At 44.4% G+C, this 21,686-nt stretch overlaps 1 protein-coding gene across 1 annotated transcript in view; it reads left to right on the plus strand.

Annotated features, from left to right (window-relative positions):
• The window catches only part of CPS1 (carbamoyl-phosphate synthase 1), a 119,526-nt gene extending 98,356 nt beyond the window's left edge, over window positions 1–21,170 (plus strand). The window contains exons 32-38 of the mRNA XM_024204905.2: window positions 1,525–1,695; window positions 3,929–4,003; window positions 9,416–9,514; window positions 16,571–16,630; window positions 17,916–18,028; window positions 18,805–18,934; window positions 20,153–21,170. Coding sequence (XP_024060673.2) covers window positions 1,525–1,695; window positions 3,929–4,003; window positions 9,416–9,514; window positions 16,571–16,630; window positions 17,916–18,028; window positions 18,805–18,934; window positions 20,153–20,251 — 747 coding nt within the window. The 3' untranslated portion in view covers window positions 20,252–21,170. The remainder of the gene's footprint in view (window positions 1–1,524; window positions 1,696–3,928; window positions 4,004–9,415; window positions 9,515–16,570; window positions 16,631–17,915; window positions 18,029–18,804; window positions 18,935–20,152) is intronic.
• Window positions 21,171–21,686: the final 516 nt, after the last annotated feature.

Below are 21,686 nucleotides of genomic sequence, written 5' to 3' on the forward strand. Positions count from 1 at the left end.
TTTTTTTTTTTTTGGTTTTGGTTTTGGCTGCTTGGGGCGGCCAAAACTCTGGAGCCGGCCCTGATTGCAACAGCATGCTGTAGTGCACGGGGTGGGGCTGTGCACGTAACACCTGCCTCATTTGACGGCGTACGGATCTCTGTGCCATTGATATGTCATTCACTGCTTTGTAAAGCACTCTGTGGTCCGGTGTGAGAAAAGAGCTCCATCTGCCTTCACAATGTTGTAATTTGCAGGTGAAGCAAGCGCTGTGAAATTGCTGTCTGTCAGCAAATGTTAGTGTGAGACTGTGCTCAAATCCTACCCAAAAGGATCATTTCCAAATGTGATTTATAGGAATGTGACTCATGCCTCATGTTATCAACTGAGCGCAATCTAGACTTTATCCTACACCCACTGATCTTTCGGTAGTCCGGATCTTTCTAGGCAGCATGCTAAAAAGCTAAAAGGACAATATGAGTGGATGTGAAAGGGACAAAACAAGTTTGTGGGCCACTAAAAGGTTATCTTTAAAGAGTGTGGTATTACTAGCTATTAATAACAGATGTACTGCAAATGTCTGACCTTTTGTGACCATCATTAATGGGTGCTTTGCTTGCTGTCACTAATGGGGAAAGTCAAGTGAGTACTGGCCATGTGTGTAAGGGGGAGGCTTGTGACTGAAAGGGCAGCTGGGAGCTGTGGCATAGCATGGGAGATTTTACTAGATTAGAGTGTTGTTGGTCTGCACAAGATTTGGTTGAACTACTAGCTGGGGAGTGGATCTTCCCAGCCCTGTCTGCCCTTGTTCTCTTTCCTCTTCTCTTGTGATCTCCTTCTCTTTTCCACCCATCTTTTCTCTTCCTTTCTCGCCCCAGTTCATTCTCGCTGTCTCTCGTGTATCCTGATTCCTCCTCTACCCTCAAACCCCATGTGAGATTCTGTGATGGGCACGGCCCATCTTTGTTCCTAGCTTTTGTCACTAAACAAATTCCAGCTACGGGCCCAGATGTCCATTTTCCCAGATGCTTACCTGAACACACCTTCACTCACAAAAGGAGGAGTGCGTGACCGTAGAAAGAGCAAAATGGGCTTTAGTGTTTGTAACTAGCTAATGGTGGTTCCTCCCTTCCCCCGGCTCTAGTCTGGGCACTGATGTATTTGAAACCAAGGCTACAGTGTGGAGAACACAAGCCAAATTTTCAAAGGTGACTGGTGATTTTGGGTGCCTCCATTCTTGGGTGTCCAACTGGACAGTGCCGAGTACCCGCCTTCTGAAAATCAGGCTCCTTTAAGACATATCAAGTGTGCTCCCAACACTCAGAATCTTTAACCACAATTCCCATGCCCATGTGTGCCTCTTAGATGGGAATCTGGAGAGATTTCTCACGAGCTACTGTGAATGCTACCCCAGCAACACTGGGGACTAGCTTCCAGAAACCTCCAGAGCATGCTTACGCTTGTGAATTAGTATTCCAAGAAGGGGCTTTATCTCTTTGCTTAACAAATCTGTGGCACTGAAGTATCTACTCTTTACCTCCTCAGGTGATAGAGTGCAACCTGCGGGCTTCACGCTCCTTCCCCTTTGTGTCCAAGACTATTGGCGTGGACTTCATTGATGTGGCCACAAAGGTGATGATTGGAGAAAAGATCGATGAGTCATCCCTGCCTACACTGGAACGGCCCATTATCCCTTCTGAATATGTCGGCATTAAGGTATGGCTTTAAAAAACAATGGGATGAAGGAAGCAGCAGAGAAATTCCACTGGGGGGGCTCCTGTTAATAGGGTTGATGTTAAGAGTCCATCCCTTCACTACCTTTAAATTAATAGGGAACAGTCGTGCCCAGGAAAAGAGATGGGAATGCAATAGATCTTTTCAATCTTTTATTACAACAATGGAGGTGGGTGGGAATTATACAGTATGAGAAGAAGGAAAGAAAATGTTATTCATTGACACAATGGTCTCGTAGACATTTGTGAGGTTTGACTGTCATGAGCCATCTTTCAAATTAGCTTCAACTTGGGCTCTAAATTTGAATATCCAAAATTGTATCGCCCACGTTTAAACCTCTTGCTAGTGCTGTCTGATGAGTGTGCACAAATCTGCATTCTCAGTGTCCCAAAATTGCATGGCTAAGGATTTAGGAATGGAGTTTTGTCTGTTTAAAAAAAAAAAGGGGGGGGGGTCTCCATTTGAAAATATGACTAATACACTATGGGTGAAATCCTGGCCCCATTGAAGTCAATGGCAAAACTCTCCTTGACTTAAATGGGGCCAAGATTTCGCCTTACTTAAGTCTACGCCTGTACACATACATAAATGATAGGTACTCTAGACATTTTCAGCACACGTCAAGAAATAAAATTCTAGTATAATGTGGAAGAGAAGTGCAGACAATCTGCTGGATGTATAAGTAGAAATGTGTCTAAATAGAATATTTTTCAAAGTTCAGAAGTTTCAGAACTGTTAGCAAGACTTTACATTTATTGAGAGCATATCTTGTATATGCTTAGATATACAGGGAGTGAATGCAACCTCCTTCTACGAATCTAATGTCGAAAACAAACTGCGCTATCCTACTAGAATATAACGGAGGTCGATGGCTGACTTCGATTAGGCAAGTAGCCACCAAACTGCCATACCATGAAGAAGCTTCAAATTTTGTTTTATTTCTGTGGTCAAGTTTTCTGAAATTAATGATTTGGGGTTTTAATAGTTTATCCCATGGATCCTGCAGTGTTGTTAATGAAACTGTCCAGGGTTACATCTCTTTCAGGAGCTCTTCCAGATTTGTTCCTGGAGATTTCACTGGGAAGCTCTTGCATTGCTGATGTGCTGTGTTTGTTTGGTATTGTTAAATTTAAAGACTTGCTAATAGATTGAAACATTTTGAACTTTGAAAAATATTCCATAGAGACACGATCCTCCTTATACACAGCTGTATTTTCCGTATGCCTCTGCCACGTTTTTATTTCTAGGAACATTTGCATGAAAATGGGATTTTGCTTCTTAAACTGCTCTTAAAAGCTCTGAAAAAAAGGCTGTAAAAAGGTTACCTTCTTTCTCAATAGATCTGCTCCCTGACGTATTCAGAGCCATAGCTTCTTGATTTGGGTGACTGACATATATTTTTGCTGTGTTTCACTGCGGAGCCAGCACAGCTATAAGAGCAACAAGGATTCAGCAGCCCAGGACGCTAGCTGGCAGGGGAGCTGAGCAGTCCGGAGTGCTGCCTGCCAGGGAGCCAGCTGCTTGGGCTGCCCAACTCTCTGGACAGGTGGTTCTTTGGACTGCCCAACGTCTGGAACTGGCTGCTCAGGTTGGACACCCAGGCAAGCTGCTGTGAAGCCAGGGAAGCTGGAAGCCCAGGAGAGCCCAATTGGGTGGTGAGGAGCCCGGAGCCAGGGAGCCCAGGGAGGTGGCTGAGTGAGCTGGCAGGAACCAAGGCAGTTTTCCATGGAAAGTTTAGTCTAAATTGACACAATCCCACGGAAAGTCTTTATTTGAATGAAACGGTATTTCCTGACAGAAGAATGCCCCGTCGCAAAAATATCTGACCAGTGCCACTTCGTGTGTCTCAGACAGCAGCGCATCTGTCTCTTTCAGGAATCAGACATCCAACAGCCTGTCTGTGTTAAATAGCCTCTTAAAAATCACAGTGTACCACAACTTATTAGAAATCCTGCCTCGGGTTACTCACAGGGGCATTTTGCTGGTCAAATCCATGAACATTTATCCCATTCCCTGACCGAGGCTCTAGGGATACTTGAAATCCATTTGCCTAGTATTCATTCTGGTCATCAACCTAGACCAATGTTTCTCTTACACTTATGCAGCTTGTACATAACTTGGACCTGTATATCTCTCACTTCCGTAATCTATACACCTGAATGCTAATTCATTTAATACTCCCTCTCCCTTATATTCTTTTCCTTCCTTTTGCCAGGCTCCAATGTTCTCCTGGCCCCGACTGAGAGATGCTGACCCTATTCTCCGATGTGAGATGGCTTCCACTGGGGAGGTACCGTTCACATTTTTTACTAAGCTTTCTTTAACAGATACTGTTAATGATCTTATAAGTGCAAGTATCCCAATGGAATCTGTATGCTGAATTGAAAAGAACCAAAGTCTTTAAAAATATTTAAAATTGGGACATCTTTCCCGCCCCCAACACACAGATACCTGCCTTGTCTCTAGAAAAAACCCACAAAGGCATTCCCTTGAAGAATGAAATTTATTTGGCCACTGGATGTCCCTCTTCACCTGTGCCTCAATTCCATCAGTCAGCAAGGGATTCAATGAAAGCATGAAATGTGTTTCTCAAAGAGAGCTGTCAGGTTCTGGAAAGTTCTCAGCATGTCAGTACATTTTATGAATCGCCTAATTCCTGACAGACACGTATATACAGCCTTCAGAATCCCAATCAATGCACGTCAGAATGGCAACAGCAGACTCCAGGTCATGAGTATTTGGTCTCAGAATGTACAGGTTACTTACTAGCAACAAATATGTGTGGTGATATTTTTATGGTTGCCTGGTAACCAGCGAGATGTGTGCCAGGGAGCAAAATGAGAGAGAGCAAGTGTGAATAAAGTGTAGCAGCTGAAGTATTAACTCCAGGTATGACTGTTGGGGTTTGGCTGTCTTTTCCAACCTTGCTATGCACACACTACAACTTTCTGATGAATTTCTGAAACCCATTCCAGCGAACACGTGCTGGCATAGGCAATAACAGGAACAAAGCCCACTGTCAGAGTCATGTAAAGGAATCTTATTATAAATAAGAATCAGGCCTACATGTAGGGTTGAAATAACCTCATGTTTCCTGCTTCTCTCTGGTACGGTTTTAGCCTGTTCTTCATATTGCCTGTGAAATCCATACAGCAGCTGATTTGCTTTCATTGTAATTAATGGACAAACCCCCCCCCCCCCACACACACACACACGTGTCCTTCCTACTTCCAGAAGGGAATTGACTCCATGGGGGTGGGGAGAGAAGGGGAGAAAAGAACAGAAATGTAGCCAAGGAGTGAGAATTACTTTTCTTGCGCTTTAGATGGAGGTAGAGAATATTTTAGTCATAAAGGAGAGATTATTAATTTTTACGTGCCATGAAACATGATCGTTATGAAGGTCTTTCTTACATATGAAGTAAGGATAATAACTTTCTACTGGTAAAATGCTCAGTTATGCTACAAAGACATTTTAACACACACATGACGTGTGTTGGGCTTCAATCCACCAAGTGCCCTAGTGAAGACACAGGCCGTATTCTGCTTAAAGTAGCAGTTCCCAACCATTAGCAAAAGTGCCATCGGTATTGACGGTTTTGATTTTGGAGACTGGTGCCAGGACTAACAAGAGTGGGGGTAAGATGGGACTCCAGGCTCCAACCTCAAGCCCCCCCCTAAAATGTTTGTAACATCTGTGTGAATAAAGTACCAGTATCTCCAGAAACAAATAAATTTTATGAATACAAGGCTGAATTATAAGCTAAATATAAGCAAATAGGACACTGTCAGCCTGTGGGGTGAGGCCCCAGTGAACAAAATGTACCAGGGCTCCAAATTTCTCTCGACAAGCCTGGCTGGTGTTCTACTCTTCCTTCTCCATACCTTCATGATGAATCTCTAGGTGACCAGCCACACACTGATATTCCAAATCTGAGAGATGGAATCATCCAAGCTACAATGTAGTTTAGAACGTGCACAATTGAGTTGGAGCAAGCAGCTGCGATCGAGATGTTGGTGTGATAAACTGATTCATTTGTGCTCAAAGTTTGAGAACCCCAGGCTTAAAGGATGAGCTTTAGCTGTAGGCTATTACAGTAATAACACCAGGCTATTACCCAGACTGACCTTACACCACTTCCAGTCTAATAGTGGGTAAAGTGTGGAGAAAATCAAGATTTTTCAATGAAAAAGTAGTAAACTAATGATTATGCATTTTTCCCCTTGGTTTTTTCAATATTTGCTGGTAAACTGTAATGTGTACTTGACATTTTCCCAAGGTTTCTGCTTACTACAAGTATGGGTGTGTCTCGGTATCCTAAGTGACACGGTGTGATGTGTTTCACTGGGAAGGACAATGATAGAGTTGGTCAAAAAGTGAGACAAAGTTTTCAGCCCTGTTTTTTTTCTCTGAACTCAACATTTCAATGAAGGTCTTTTGCATGATTCCCACTTTTCCAACCACCCGTAGAAATGATTTAAAAGAAAGAGATAAAATGTTTGTGAGAACTCTCAGAAATAGCAATAGACCCTTTTTTGTCAAGATTCAAAATTGTGATGAAAATTCTCAACAAAATTGCATATTTTGAAAATGTTCGGCCAGCCCTAGAAAATAGTGCCTGTTAGCGATCTAAAATACTGCACACAGTACAAAGAGCTATACAAGAGTCACTATGTTACCGAAGAGTCTAACGGCTACCCAAACAGCAGCATCTGAGAAACCAGACTTCCTCTTGGAAAAGGAAGTAACCATGTGATAGCCTTTAAAAAGTCAGCATTTGGTAATAGCTATCATTGATCCATCATCCAGGAGTTTCAGTAGCATTTATTTCCCAAGCTGTTTGTTTATGGTCTGTGGGTTTTTTGGTACAACCTAAAATTACCATCTACAATAAATGGACTCTTTGAGCTTTCATTGGAACATCGTGTTACTTAATGATACTGACTTCCTTTGTAAAGCACTTTGAGCTCTACCGATGAAAAGCGCTATATAAGAGCAAGATATTATCTATTTATTTATTTAAATTCTCAGAACTCTTTCCATAAATAAATGCTTAGAGCCACGTGACAAGCAACCATGCATTCGTCTTTGAGAGTTGGCCTCTATGTGTCGTCCATATGTGGGCACACATGTGTGCCATACGCCTGACTCTGGAAATTCTAACAAGTAGTGTCCGTTGGCCCGCACATGTGCAGTAGATCTCCTCATGCTCCCAGTCCAAGAGCATAAGAGACAGTGCAGGCCAAAGCTTCTCCAGATGCTTTTTAACACTGCGCGGCCTGAGTCAGAATCCCTGTGTCCACAGATGTCTCCAGCTTTCTCTCTTGATAGAACTTGTAAATAGGTTTGTAAATAGTTTTATTCTTCACAGCTCTTGTATTAGTATAGTTGGAGCTTTATAGTATAGTTACTGTTTTTCCCTCTACTGGGAACTCCATGAGCCGCGATCACCAACACTGCCTCTAGTGCTTGGGTGAGACACATATCTGTGCAAAATGCTGTATTTGTCGCTCATTTCCACCAAGAACACTCCAAGCTTGTGAGCTTTGTCCAAGGAAGCATCTTATGGAGAAGGCTGTGAGGCCCCACTCCGATCTGGGCCAGGGAGACCCCCTGTAGGTCGGCCCCAATAGATGAGCAGTGCCTATCTAAGCTCTTGCTTAGGAGTGGAGTCGGCAGCTCCTAAGCCCAAAACGACTCTTCCTCCAGGACTTCTGATGAGAGTAGGGTGCACTCTTATTGTCACAAGGACAGGTCCCTGTTCAGGACTGTCCACAAGAGATGCAATCCCTCCCCAAACCCATCAAGGTTGGGTGAACCCTCGCTCACAGGTCCTAAAGGACCAGTACCACTGAAAGCCCCCAGGCTGGAGGATAAAGTATGCAAGAAGAAAGATCCACCGGTTCCAATGGTGACCCCAGCTCCAAAACACAAGGACTATCATCCTTTGGTTCCATCTAGGAACATGGTTCTGGACTCATCATCGGTACCAGCCAGTGATCAAACTTATAGCTCAGTAGGACCTCAGTCTTGTACTGTCAACACTCACCAGACCTCCGTCCAATCCCTTAACGACATGCTCCATGTCCCATCTGTCCATGAAAGTTGCATTTTTAGTTGCTATCACTTCATCCGGGAGGGTGAGTGAGTTGGGAGCCCTCATGGCAGACCCTCCTTATAGAAGTATCAGAGGGGTAGCCGTGTTAGTCTGAATCTGTAAAAAGCAACAGAGGGTCCTGTGGCACCTTTAAGACTAACAGAAGTATTGGGAGCATAAGCTTTCGTGGGCAAGAACCTCACTTCTTCTTGCATCTGAAGAAGTGAGGTTCTTACCCACGAAAGCTTATGCTCCCAATACTTCTGTTAGTTTTAAAGGTGCCACAGGACCCTCTGTTCCTCCTTATACTGTTTTTCATAGGGAAAAGGTATCCCTTTGCCTCCATCCTAAGTTCCTTCCCAAGGTTACTTCTGAATTCCACGTCAACCAAAGTATCCACTTATCTGTCCCTTTCCTGAAACTCCATGCTTCTGCCGAAGAGACAAGACTTCATTCCCTCGACGTCAGAGGGATGTCCCTGATGTTTTGTCTGCAAAGGACCAAACCTATCAGAAAATTACCAAGACTTTTTCTTGCCATAGCAGAAAGATCCTGAGCTCAAGCCATATCCTCTCAGAGAATCTCTCAGTGGATTTCTGGGTGCATCTTGGAGTGCTACAGGTTAGCAGGCATGCCTCTTTCTGATGGAGTCATGGCACACTCCATGAGGGCACAAGCTGCCTCTCCAGCATCCCCACAGGATGTTCCAATACTAGACTTATGCAGAGCAGCCACATGGTTGCAAGACATTCACGCTAATTCAGGCCTCTGCTGCGGATGCAGCAGTGGGAACTGCAGTAAGGCAATCATCTGTGCTGCCGGCTTCCTCACACCCCCCTCCAGTCTGAGCACTGCTTGTCAGTCACCCACGTGTGGAATACACATAGGGACCAGCTCTCAAAGAAGAAATGGAGGTTGCTTACCTGGAAAAGGAGGTTCTTTGAGACGTGTGGTCTCTATCTGTAGTCCACCACCGGCCCTTTTCCACTCTGCTATGGATCCTGTTGAATCCGCGGTAAGAAGAGGAACTGGAGAGGCGTCAACCCTCACTGCCTCTTATGTCCTTGGTCGGGAGCATGAGGAGACCTACTGTGGATATGTGGGCCAGTGGACACTGCTGACGGCTTATTAGAATTTCTGGACTCAGGCACGCATGTACACCCATGTGTGGAATACAGATAGGGACCACATATCTCGAAGAACTTCTGTTTCCTGCTGCAAACTTTGCATTCATGCACAGGCGCACAGTTGCATGTCTAATATTCACTGTTATTTAAGCATTAAGTCATATTAAACATTTTGTTACAAGCTCACATACTGTGAACCAGACGCTGTGTTTTGGTGTCCAAATAACTCAGAGCAGAATCCATTTATGTTGCTCCATGGTGTGCTGCTTGAGAGTAAAGCATTGCTTAGTCCTTCATTATTGCTTAATTAAAAACGTAAGATTCATCTGTGCTGATCTGCTTTTTACTCTGTTGGCGCAAGAGAAGTCAAGCCGGGTGTTACAGAAACGGGAAACGAGCACGCTTTAAACAAAATATTGCAAAGCGGTTTTTTAGTTGTTGTTTTTTCTCACTCCTCTGCCTTGTTCTTCCCTCCCAGGTTGCTTGCTTCGGGGAGAGCATCCATTCTGCCTTCCTGAAGGCAATGCTCTCTACAGGATTTAAGTTTCCACAGAAGGGCATTCTGGTTGGAATCCAGGTGAGCACCAAGAGTTTGCAAATCAGAGCAAAAAAAAGGCAGACGATACGGAGACAGGGTAACTGGCACTTCACTTTCCATTCACTGGCTTTAAATGGAAGCTCTCTGCATGAGGGTCTTTCTGCAGCCACAACAGACAGTGGTGTGTGAGTATTTAGCGGGAATGAGAAGTAAAACTGTGTGTACTCATGCTAGAGGAGGATTTTTATTGGATTCCACACAGTGGGCCCGATTTCTCCCTCACCTATGCTCACGTAGCGTCCATTGGCTTTCATGGGAGCTGTAGGGGGGTATTTCTGTGGGCAGAGTTGAGACCATGGACCCCTGCATTGGGAGACCGGGGTGGAGACGGGTCTGAGTTGCCTCACTGTGGTGGATGAAGCCCAGATCATATCTAACCAAAGATCCACCCCCAACAAGAAATCAGAATCTGCCCCCTATCCCCACAAAGTGCTCATAACTCTCAGGCATTTCTCTCTGATCCTGAGCTTTCTGTCGGATCACAGCCACACTCCGGGCCGGCTCCAGGCACCAGCGGAGGAAGCACGTGCCTGGGGCAGCACATGCTAAGGGGCGGCATTCCATTGCGTCCATTCTTGGGGCGGCACAGTCCGGGTGGCTTTTTTTTTTTTTTTTTGTTTGGGGCGGCAAAAATGGTAGAGCTGGCCCTGGCCACACTGCTGTAGAAGCCCATAAGGCAGGCATCCTGCAAGCCCATCAAGTGGAACTCTGCTAACCTGCACGCTTAATAATCTGTACAGAAAATGGCCGTCTCTGTCCCTCCGTCTCCACTAAGATTGCATGGCCAGACAGAGCTGTAGCAGAGTCTCCTAGGACGAAAGATGTGTTATTTTTGCAAAGTATATTGCAGTTCAGTATATGTGAGGGGCAGGAATCTCCTCAGGCTGAGGGCTGCTTTCTTGGCTGCCCAATAGGAGTGAAAGGGTGGCACCAATTAGCTGGTAGGGTCGGAGATCAGTATGCATGGCTACTTCCTCTCCTGCCTGCTGGGGTCCGCAGCCAGCACTCTGCCTCATGGTGCTGCTGCTATTAGCCAGCTGGAAGCATGCAGCACCGGGCACCTACAGGAGGAAGCTGTGTGTAGAGGTCCGGACTCACCCTTGCAGCGCCTCCTGCTGGTTACTCCAGGGAATCAACTCAATCCAGCCTCCGGAGCGCCCTCTGCAGGCCGGTGGTCCGCCTGTCCTCTTCTGGCTCCCGTGTCCCTCCCAGGACCCGGTGCCCCTATTACTGGGATGCTGCCCCCTGGCAGTACCCCACAGATCTGGGTCTCCCCTCCCTGGGGAACCCCCACCCACTATCCCCACCTTGTCTCAGTACGAGGCCACTGCCAGTCACCAACTAGCCCCCGCTCCCTGGGGCAGACTGCAGTATAGACCACTCATCACTGGCAAGGCGGGTTTGGACCTGCTGCCTTGGACTAGCCCTGGGCTGCTCTCTGCAACCCCCAGTACCCGTTGGCCTAATACTAGGCCGCAGCCTGGGGCTTTCCAGGCTGGAGCTCCCCAGCCTTTCCCCAGCCCTGCTCCACTACAGGTACCCTGTGTCTAGCTCCCTGCAGCCAGGCCCTTCTCTGCCTGAAGGCAGAGAAAGACTCTAAAGCTCCTGGCTCCCAGCCTCTTTATACAGGCCAGCTGAGTCCGTTTGGGGCGTGGCTCCAGCTGCAGCTACTTCCCCTGATCAGCTCAGCCTTCACGCTGCCTGCTCCCTGGGCTATCTCAGGCCCTTCCAGGCAGGAGCAGGTGTCCACCCTGCTACACTGTGAAACGGGAATGGGATCAATTCAAAGCAGTGCTGTGATGCTCCCAGTCCTGCTCCTTTGTGCTCCCTGTAACCTTGATGTTGAAATCCTCCCAATTAATACTACGCTGTGAAAAGATAAAGGTGCAGTAAAACCCAACTTAGTTTTCAGGTTCAAGCCTCTAGGTTAGTTACAGAAGCTTTATTTAGTAGAGGACCACTAGGTGACACTTGGAACGATACAACCAAACTTCATGCAAAAGCAAAATGATCAGTTAAGCGAACAGGCATGCAGTTACCACTTACACAAATGCTACTGTTATACTCATAGGCAAAGATGAAGTGATGTATCAATGGGTGATCAGTCCACTGACAACAGAGTAAAGTAAGCCGTATCACCCTGAAACCTAACGGTACCTTTGGATGTTAATTGGAGCTCTCTTGCAATTTAGCAAAACTACTCATTTTATTCTCCATTATAATGCTACTTAACATTAAACAGCCCTTTACCACAATTAGATGTCCGCCACCTTCTTATTGGCTCTTGACGTTACACATTATTTAAATTAACGTCTGCACCACTGTCCTTCTCATACTATTAGTATAGATAGCATTTTAATAAAAACATTCACAGTTCTCAAAAACACTCCTTAAAACCTTGCTCAGACCAGCTATAACCAAAACATAAAGGTAACATAACCCTGGGTTATGTCCTTGCTAACTCTTACTTTCCCATAACACTCTGTTTCCAACTTATCACTTTCCCACACTCCTCTACACGTAGGCTAACTTAACTTCTACTTATTTCTTAACCCAAACCATCCTATAGACTATATCCTCAGAACCCACGGTAGACCACAGCGCTCTCTGCCTGTAGGGCCCCCTCGTGGAATCTCAGATCAACCTTTTCTGGATTTAATGGCTCTTTTCCAGTTTGGGCCCTGAATCTATGGATGCACCCCTTACTGTCAGCATTCCCCCAAAGTCACTGGAAGTGGCAGCAAGTTTAAATGATGTCATTGGGGAAGTCCTTCAGTGCAAGGGCTTTTGCAGAGGTAGCTAAGGAGATATTTGCCCTGGTCCATTTACAGTTCTGGATCTGTAATGAGAATATGCATCTCAGGATAAAAAAAGGTAGTCAGGAAAAAAAAAAACCCAAGTACAGTTTCTCTACACTGGGGTAATTACCATCTGCAGGAGATACTGAAGTCAAATATGCTCATAAATCTCCTCAAGGTCTTGTATGTCCCACCGATGATCAATCACATAATCCGAGACTGGAAAATTCTAGGGTCCCATAAAAACAATTGATGGACCTGTGCCATACCCCTGCTGTGCTTGTAATAAGCTTGCATCCTACGTGGTTGCACAAAGTCAATAAAAAAATAATTAAAACAGCACTGGTTCTCCAGCCAGTAGGTAATTGTTACAGACACTATCCCAGTAAAAGTGAATTGGGCCCCAAGGTTCAATGGTAGAAGTGAGTCCTTGGAGAGTTTGAAAGGGTTGTAGGGGAAAGTCTGTTCGTCTGCCAGCAGAGGGTGCCTAGGGGATGACTGATAACAAAGCAACATGTAAATCAACTGCACTAGTGAGAACACAGCATCGAGCCCAACCTCCTTCTTAGACTCATCGTAATGATAAATGGATTTAAAGCACAGCTGCTAATTACTACAAACATGCATTAAAGTGCTTGCTTGACATCCAGAGATAGTTTAATGTCAGACCCTGGGCTTTGTCCATGGAGAGCATGCCCTGCAGTTGGTATCTTCACAGCTAATCATTGTAGGGCTAACATTTTGAAACACCAGCTCCAGAAAGCACTGATGTATAAATTTGTGTGCCTGGTGCCAGTGCTCCAGGGGAAATAGGGAGCGGGCAGTGATTTGAGTTATATAAAGGATTAATGTGACGTCTGCACCAGCACCTGTTAATCTGAGCCAAATGGTGCTTGGGACAAAGATCTTTCAAAAAAAGAAAAAACAAACAAACCCCAAACAAACTTTAAAGAGCACTCAAAGTGCTTTCCTTTTCTATGAGTACTGTGCAGTTGGAAAAGAAAACAACAAATCAGGGGAATACAGCCTTCTCCCGGTGCTTCGGAATAGCGTGCTTCTTAGATAACTAAACTGCAAAGTGATGTGTGTTTGAAACAATGAGAGCTATATATATATATATATATATATATAAAGTATAGTGGCATGAGCAGACCCCATTATGAACAGGCAGGAAAAAAGGAACCCCCGTCTCTGTAAATAATGAGCCATATGAGGGTGGAGGTGGTTTATAACAGTAGGAAATGCTATTCTTATTTCATTCACATACATTAGAACAGATAACTCAAACTGACACGGTGGCAGCGTATGCTCATGTAGAAAATACAGATTCAGAAACAAACTGAATAGTATGCGTAGCCACCAAGGACTTCTCTGTGATACACACCATGATCATTCAGAACTTCATAGCAGGGTAGAGTTCCCAAAGCACGGGCCCCTGGCTCTTCACCTACAGGATGATCTCTCTTAGCTGCTGTGATGCACTCAGTTGAGCAGCTGATTCCATCCCGGAGAGGGCACTGGGACAATCACTGGTTCATTACACTATTACACAGGTGGTATATTTGATCTGCGGGGGATGTTAAGCCAGCTGAGTTGCACATAAACATTCCCTTTTGGACATTTCAGTGCTCAGTGATTAACTGCTTCATTTGCTTTCCAGGCTGGACTTTTAGGTCCTGCAGAGCCATCAGAATATAAAAGGTAGAAAAAAGAAGCCAAAATGGTGGCAAAGTTAGCTTCCCTGAATGGGACGAGGGGACCCTTGCTTAGCATATTGAGTTTCTTCACTCTTTTGTCTCATTTGTATTAACTATCCAGAGATGAGGAGAGTACATCCCTCATAGAATGGAGAAGCAAAACCAGAATGAAATGGGATATCTTTAATAGTCCTCAAAGTTGTATCCTTCTGGCATATATTGTTCCCACTAAAGGCTCAAATGCTCAGCTAAGTTCTTGATCAAACATTGTCAATGGAACCAAAGATTTGTAATTAATGACACACAGCATCTTTGAGAAATTCCAATTGCTACGTCCTAGTATCTCTTTCTAGTGCTGGCAGCCCTTTTAGAGAGGCCACCAGACAATGTCCGTTCCTAAGGGCTGCTAATGGAGTAGCCACCTTAAAAATAGCAAAGCGGCATTACTTCTCATTTCCCTTGCAACAAAATGCAGGATGGGTTGTCAGCCGAGTCAGGTTATAGATGATAATCATTTGTGTTGTAGAACACAGTGTAATCTGGTGTTCCACAAAACTTTACAGGTCAGACCTTCAGCTGGTCTAAATCAGTGGAGCTCCACTGAAGTTCAATGGAGCTGTTCCCATTCACAACAGCTGAGGATCTGCTCCATTTTTTAATAATGGAGAATCTTGTGGAACATGGGGGTGGTTAGAATCCTATATTTGCCATTAAATATTTGAGACAAGAATAGTTGAAAAGCTCTTTTCATTTTCCTTCCTGATTGGGCTATTCAGTGATGCCTATAGGATGGACTGCATCTGTCTTACATCTGTGCTGATAGCCATGAAATGCTGAGAACATTAAAGGAGTGTTTTATTTTTAAATCCCAACTCTCTGAGCCTGTAGTTTCAGTGTAACCCTATATCATAGCTACCATCCTAGATCTTTAGGAGCAAAAAATGCTGTCTGCCCCACACTGGACTTAAGTGCAAAGCTCACGATCAAAGCATCAGAATCAAGATTATGTAGTTGCATACTGAGCCAGCTGTTGGTGTAAATTGAGGTAACTCTATTGAAGTCCCTGATTTACACCAGTTGAAGATCTGGCCCTTTACCACTAGCCAGATGTCCCAGCAGTGCAAGATGGATATTACAGGATATAAAACTTTTCCTTTAAAGAAAAGAAATAAGCGTCCCCCTCCTGCAATAAATATCTTCCAGTAACTAAATCTGCTTGTTCTTTAGTTACTCATGGTTTCTTACACAGGTACTTTCAGAAAGCTTTTAAATCTGGGGCTGCTCAGATGCAAGCTGACAGATGTAATTTCTTTTTGTGGAGAGGCTGTTTTATGTGTCACAAGTGTTCAGTACAGGTTTGATAGAAGTTTATAAGATTGTTGTGAAAGCCAACACCTCTGACCAGAAGGCAGAGCAGTTCTCTGGCTGGGAAGCTGCCAATCACGTCACGTTGTATATTTGTATTCTCCAGTTAGTGAACAGAGCAGAAATGACTTTATGATGAGGTTCTTGCCAGGGTCTGTAGAGCTCAAAGGACTTGTTGACTCACTTTCTTTCTTAGAAAATATTCTTACTCTGCCCTTCATGACCTCTGCGAGGGTTAGAGCATCAGCAGTTCCAGTGCGGAAAGTGTTTTGCATAATCCTGCTTCTTTACTGGTCAGAGTCACGTTACAGCTGAGATTCAGGATGACTTTACAGTGAAAAGGTCACACATTGCTTTTGATCTCTGCACTACTTAAACTCCCAAAGTACAGAGGCAGCATATGTCCTTACTAGAATGCTATTTCCAGGTTGCCCTAAAATGCCCGATGAACGTAAAGTCAAACGCACATGTATAAAAGATGTTACGTCTTCATTTCTTCTCTATGGTTGCTGCGTTTGCAAGTGCATTATGAGAGAGACGTTCAAAGGTGCCAAGGGGATCTGGACACCCAACGTCCTTAGTTTCTAATGGACGTGGGTGCCTAAATCCCTTAGGCGGGCTGGTGGTGTGTGTATGTGAAAAGTGTGCACACAAACAGAGACTTCCCTGGATATTGTCATATAATTGATAGTTCTCCCGGGTTTGAGACCAGGCACTGCTGTAGCTGGCTTTGAAACCAAGTGTCATAGAGCAGCCTTAAAAAGAATGGTAGCTAAAACCATAGGAGGAGACTTGTAAAGTATGTTATAAAAGTCCGGTTGTCCCGACATTTATTTTGCAGGGCCATTTAATAATTGCAGTTAAACACTCTGGGGGGTGTATTGTGTTAGCATATCGAGGTATCTTGGCTGATAGTGGGATTTGGGCTTCAGTCTCATACCAAGCAATTAATTTCTAATGTCACAATATGGCACATGTCCTCAAGTGTCTTCATAAAGGAGAATGACACAGAAAGCCATCTAGTGAGGAGGGAAAAAATGGACACACACATACACACGGCCAAACAAAGAAATATATCTCCCTCTTAATATATTCTGAAAAAGCCCCATGATGTCCAGTGAAGGGGAAAGTGCTAGATCATAGCTTTGATGCTCTCTTTTACATTTCCTTTTCAGCATTCCTTCCGTCCCAAATTCCTTGGTGTAGCAGAGCAGCTGCATGAAGAAGGTTTCAAGGTACGTTGTTTTGGGTTTTAAAGCTGGGTTTTGATGTGAAATCTGGTCAAGGGGCAGCAGAATGACTTCTTGAGATCCTCTGAGGCTAGGTCTACACTACCCGCCTGAATCGGCGGGTAGAAATCGACATCTCGGGGATCGATTTATCGCGTCCCGTTGGGACGTGACAATCGATCCCCGAATCGACGCTCTTACTCCACCAGCGAAGGTGGGAGTAAGCGCCGTCAACGGGAAGCCGCAGAGGTCGATTTTGCTGCCGTCCCTACAGCGGGGTAAGTCGGCTGCGATACGTCGAATTCAGCTACGCTATTCGCGTAGCTGAATTTGCGTATCTTAAATCGACCCCCCCCTGTAGTGAAGACATAGCCCGAGTTGAGACGAGGACAAAGAAAAACAAGAGAGACATACCACCTACATTTTCAAAGCACAGTAAGGACTTTTAGCTGACTTGCTCCTGTTAAAGTCAATGAGAGTTCCACAACTAAAACACTGTACAATTATTAAATTGAACAAACAGGATTAATTTGCTAGAGCCAGGGGTTTTTACTTTCAAGGCTGGAAGAACTGCGGCTCCATTTTCAGCCTGCAGCGGTGATGTCACATTACAGGTCCTCCAGAGGCTTGCAGAGTTCTCCAAGAAAAAGAAGCAAGTCATATTTTTAAACACAAAAAGGGGAAGGAAAAAAAAAACCCTTTTATGGTGAAAAATCTGTATGGGGCCTTTAATATATTACAAATGTGCATCTAAGGGTGTACAAACTTGTATTGTCTTTCAATTCACTTTTAATTAGGCAAGTATGTGTCCAATGTAGAACCTGTTTTCTGGGTCATCATCACTAGAGAATATTAACATCATGACTGTAAAACATTAGACCGTATTTAATAGAAAGCCCTTAAAGAGAACTGGCAGGCAGCCGCAGGGTATTGATGGAAATATTAGATGTATTGATCTGTTTTCTATATGGCACCATTCACAGTAGTGATTTAGGAACCTAAGTCCTGTTGAAAGTCAATGGTACTTAGACTCCTACGTGTTTTTGACAATATTACCTGCTGTTTACTGTCACTCATCGGTCAGAAGATCATTGATAACATAAACAATGGGAAAGTTATGCTTCTGCGGGTGGGTCTCTCACAAAATGGGGCCTAATCCAAAGCCCACTGAAATCTATAGGAGTCTTTCTATTGATTTCATTTGATCAGACCCAGACAGTACAATGCATGGTTACATTACAAGCATTTGTGTTATGAAGTAGGCAGTAATATATTTTCCCTCTCAATACAGCTTTACGCCACAGAAGCAACTTCCAACTGGCTCAATGCCAACAGCGTACCTACAACTCCCGTGGCCTGGCCATCCCAGGAAAGCCACACTTCCAACCTCCCCGCAATCAGGAGGTAAGAGCTTAGCCCAGTTTGTGGAGACTATGGGAGTCTTCGGCAAAAGTGAAGTCGGCGGGGGGTGGGGAGGGGTGGGAGGGGAGGGAGAATCCTGGCCCCACTGAAGTCAGTGGCAGAACTCACATTGACTTCTTCAGGGCCAGGGTTTCACTCCAGGGCTTTATGGGTCACTGTTCTGCTGCGGAAAGACGTATTCAAATCTGCCTGTAATTGTTATGAGAAGGAAATTTACCTCTGTTTAATCAAGAAGTGTGTAATTAATAGCACCCATTTCTTATAGTATTGGAGCAATTTTACTCCAAGTCTTTCCTAGGCTCCTTGCGCCTCATTGAGGTTCATACCTCACCAAGGCACCAATATATGATTAACTTCTAGCATATGCAGCACTGTATGTCGTAGTTTTAAATGAGGACATTTGGGATCTGAACCTTTAGAGGTGCTGAGCACCTCCTGCAAACGTGAAGGGGCACTGCAGGTACTCAGCAGTTCCCAGAATCAGTCCCTTAATGGAGTTGCACCTAGTTACATGAAGGCTGAATTTAGCCCCATGTCAGGGTCACACAGGCAAATCCAGCAAGTGAACCCCGAGCTCCTGAGTCCCCGTGCAATGCCTTATCCACTAGCCCATCCTTCCTCAGGATGTAATAGTCAATAAAAATTACATTTTAAAGAGAATTAAAAATGCCAGTGCTATTCAGTTGAACACACATACATTCATTGAAGATTTTCAGTAAGCAAAGTATCCCTTAGTGTCTTTGGGATTGTCTTTTCAGATTGATAAAAGATGGGAACATAGACCTGGTGATTAACCTCCCCAACAGCAACACCAAGTTCGTCCATGATAATTATGTGATCCGCAGGACGGCAGTTGACAGCGGGATTGCTCTTCTCACTAACTTCCAGGTATCTCCTTCGCCGTTCTTTCTTCTCTTAGTCACGGTGGTGTCGAAAGTGCAGGGGCCATTTTGAGCTTCAGATCCAATATTTCCAGACCCCTGTTATTGTTCGACAAATGATGATGTACCTGAAATTGCAGGAAAGTGGTTGCCTGAATACATTTTCTTTACTGTGTGCTGCAGAACAAAATTTAAAAAAATGCATAGGCTGGATCCTATATCACTGCCTAGGGCCACTGATGTCTCAATTCCATCTTTAGAGCAAATTCTCCAGTACAGGCTCATTATAACATCGGTAAAACATGCTTGCTAGCAGCTTTCTATCATAGCTGTCGAAGCTCTGAACAAGAAGTTGTCCCTTCTTTAAAAATCTCAAAGCAAATCCGGTACTATTGCAATATGTCAGTCCAAATGAATTTGATACTTACTGGGGCAGCTTCCTAATTGATAACAAAGCTTCATCTGTTAGCTGTCTGGCGTTCCTGGCGAACTACATTTCAGATATTGATAAAGGTAGGGACGCTGGCCTTCTGTTTGAAATCTATTAATTCCAACCTACCTCTGATAGGAGACAGCTGGACGTTGCTTCCCAGCAGAACATAGACCATCTCTGCAATTATCTCTAACAATCATTAAGGGCCCATCCTACTCCCATTGGAGTCAGTGACCAAATTCCTGTTGACTTCAGTGGGAGCAAGGTCAGACCCAAAAGACGTGGGCTGGAGCTAGGGATTGGAGTGCAGAAACCTGTGCTATGATTTGAGCAAATAAAAAACAACCACAATGCCAAGCTGCATCGTCATAGACATGAGGATGCCAAGTCTGCATGGGACGCAGCAGAGCACTCGCTACCTGTCTGAAAAATACTCACTGCCAACCAGAAAGAAGATCCCCCTTCAAGATTCAGTAACCGACCTGCCAACAAATTGTGTTCAGCTCTTTTATAGTAGAGTTTTAATCCCTAAAGGGAGGAAATAACCCTATTTTCTCTACAAAGTCTGGGATGAAGAAGAAAATAATATCTTGCATTTATATCAAGCCTTCCTCCTAAAGGATCCAAAAGCCTTTATAGGCTTGCAGGGTTGGCTGTCCGTTGCTCAGGATAGGCCCTGGGGTTACCTGGCATGGAGCAGTGGGCAGGATCAGGATGTAGAACTGGTCTTATTAATCAGGCCCCCTGGAAAAGGCTGCAAAATGATCGGTCTCCTCTGCTTTATATTTCCAGGTGACAAAGCTTTTTGCTGAAGCCATCAAATACTCTGGGAAAGTGGACGCTAAGAGTCTTTTCCACTACAGAAAATTAAATACCAGCAATCCACCATAGAAGAGGCGCCACCAGCGTGAAATCCAAGTCTTCTCACACCAGGATAAAGGAGGAATCCCAGTCCTGGTTGCTGAGACCATCTGTCCAGCCCATATTTGGTTATTTACATTTATTTCCTAGGATCTGACATTTTTATCTTTGTAACTTACAAAGGAGACACAGTAACTCTATACTAACAATTCCCAGTCAGCCTTCCCCCTCAAGATGTTTGTTGGAAAACATTATCTATTCCTTCCCTGTTTGCAGCTAATATTCACTAGCTGGTAGATTGGTAGATCCAGACCCTACTATGCTGGAGGAGACAGAAGAAAAAGTATATGGTCCTACACAGCGGTGGTTAACTCTGTGTTTTTATAATAATTCCTTGAAGGTTCTTTCTGTGTTCTCCTTAGACAGCCCCTGCCACACTCAGGTGCAAGTGCTACACCCCGCCCCATGGAACTGTCATGTAGTTTTTGTCTGTTTCCTACTGTTGACTATCAAAATCTTTGCAACTTTCTCCTTTATAATAATCAGACCTGATGTATTGCAGTTGCCTGCCATAGTACAAAGCAGCTGAATATGTTGAGTGTGACAGGAGCTCTTTGAAGTTAAAACACAAGAATTCACTGTTATTCTCCGACAACAAATGCTGGGCATGCAGCTGCTTTTTGTTGGTTTGTTTTAATCCTGGCAGAGTGTCATCTTTTCCAGTCTGCAGATTTGATGGGGGGTTGTGCTGGAATCGCTTCTGAATTCCGTTCAGTCCTTAGTTTTTGAATTTGGTTTATTACACGAATCCCAGACCGCTACCAGCGCATCACAGGGTTCTTTCTCAAGCTAATATATTGCTTCAAAAGCATACTCCCAAAATGCCACCCTGCTCTCAAACATTTTGGATTATGATTGTGAACATTAAACTGGAATACTTTCAACATGAGATCTGAGTGTCGCAGTTCTTAGCTCATTCTGATGAAATTACTCTCTCTTTGCCTCTCACCCAATGTTTCCTTTCTGGATGCCATCCCACCCCGATGCTTATATTTGTTTTGAGGAGCTCCAGTCATGGCCCAAGATCCTATTGTGCTAATGCAATATATGTTGTCTCTGGTGCAGCAGTGTTTCCAGGCTCCAGTCAAGGAGCAGTGGCCGTTGTGCTAGGCACAGTCCACACACACACAATAAAAAGATTGGCTCTGCCCCATAGAGTTTATAATCTAAGTTCTTTTTGTCCATCTCGCTCTTGCTTATTTTGGTAACAAACTGCGCTCTCTCTTAACGTATACATGCAGTGCCCAGCCTTAGGAGGAGTCAAAGAGGCATTGGACACTTGAATGGACAACAAAAACCTCCAGAGTTGTTATAGTTAATACCAACAAATTATTAATGCTCATGCTTCACGGTTTAGGCCAATCTCTAACTATTAGGGTTTAGGATTAGACCTGGGACATATCAT

The sequence above is a fragment of the Terrapene carolina genome, unplaced genomic scaffold (assembly GCF_002925995.2).
Source record: "Terrapene carolina triunguis isolate 2854851 unplaced genomic scaffold, T_m_triunguis-2.0 Scaffold62, whole genome shotgun sequence".
NCBI classification, from domain to species: domain Eukaryota; kingdom Metazoa; phylum Chordata; order Testudines; family Emydidae; genus Terrapene; species Terrapene triunguis.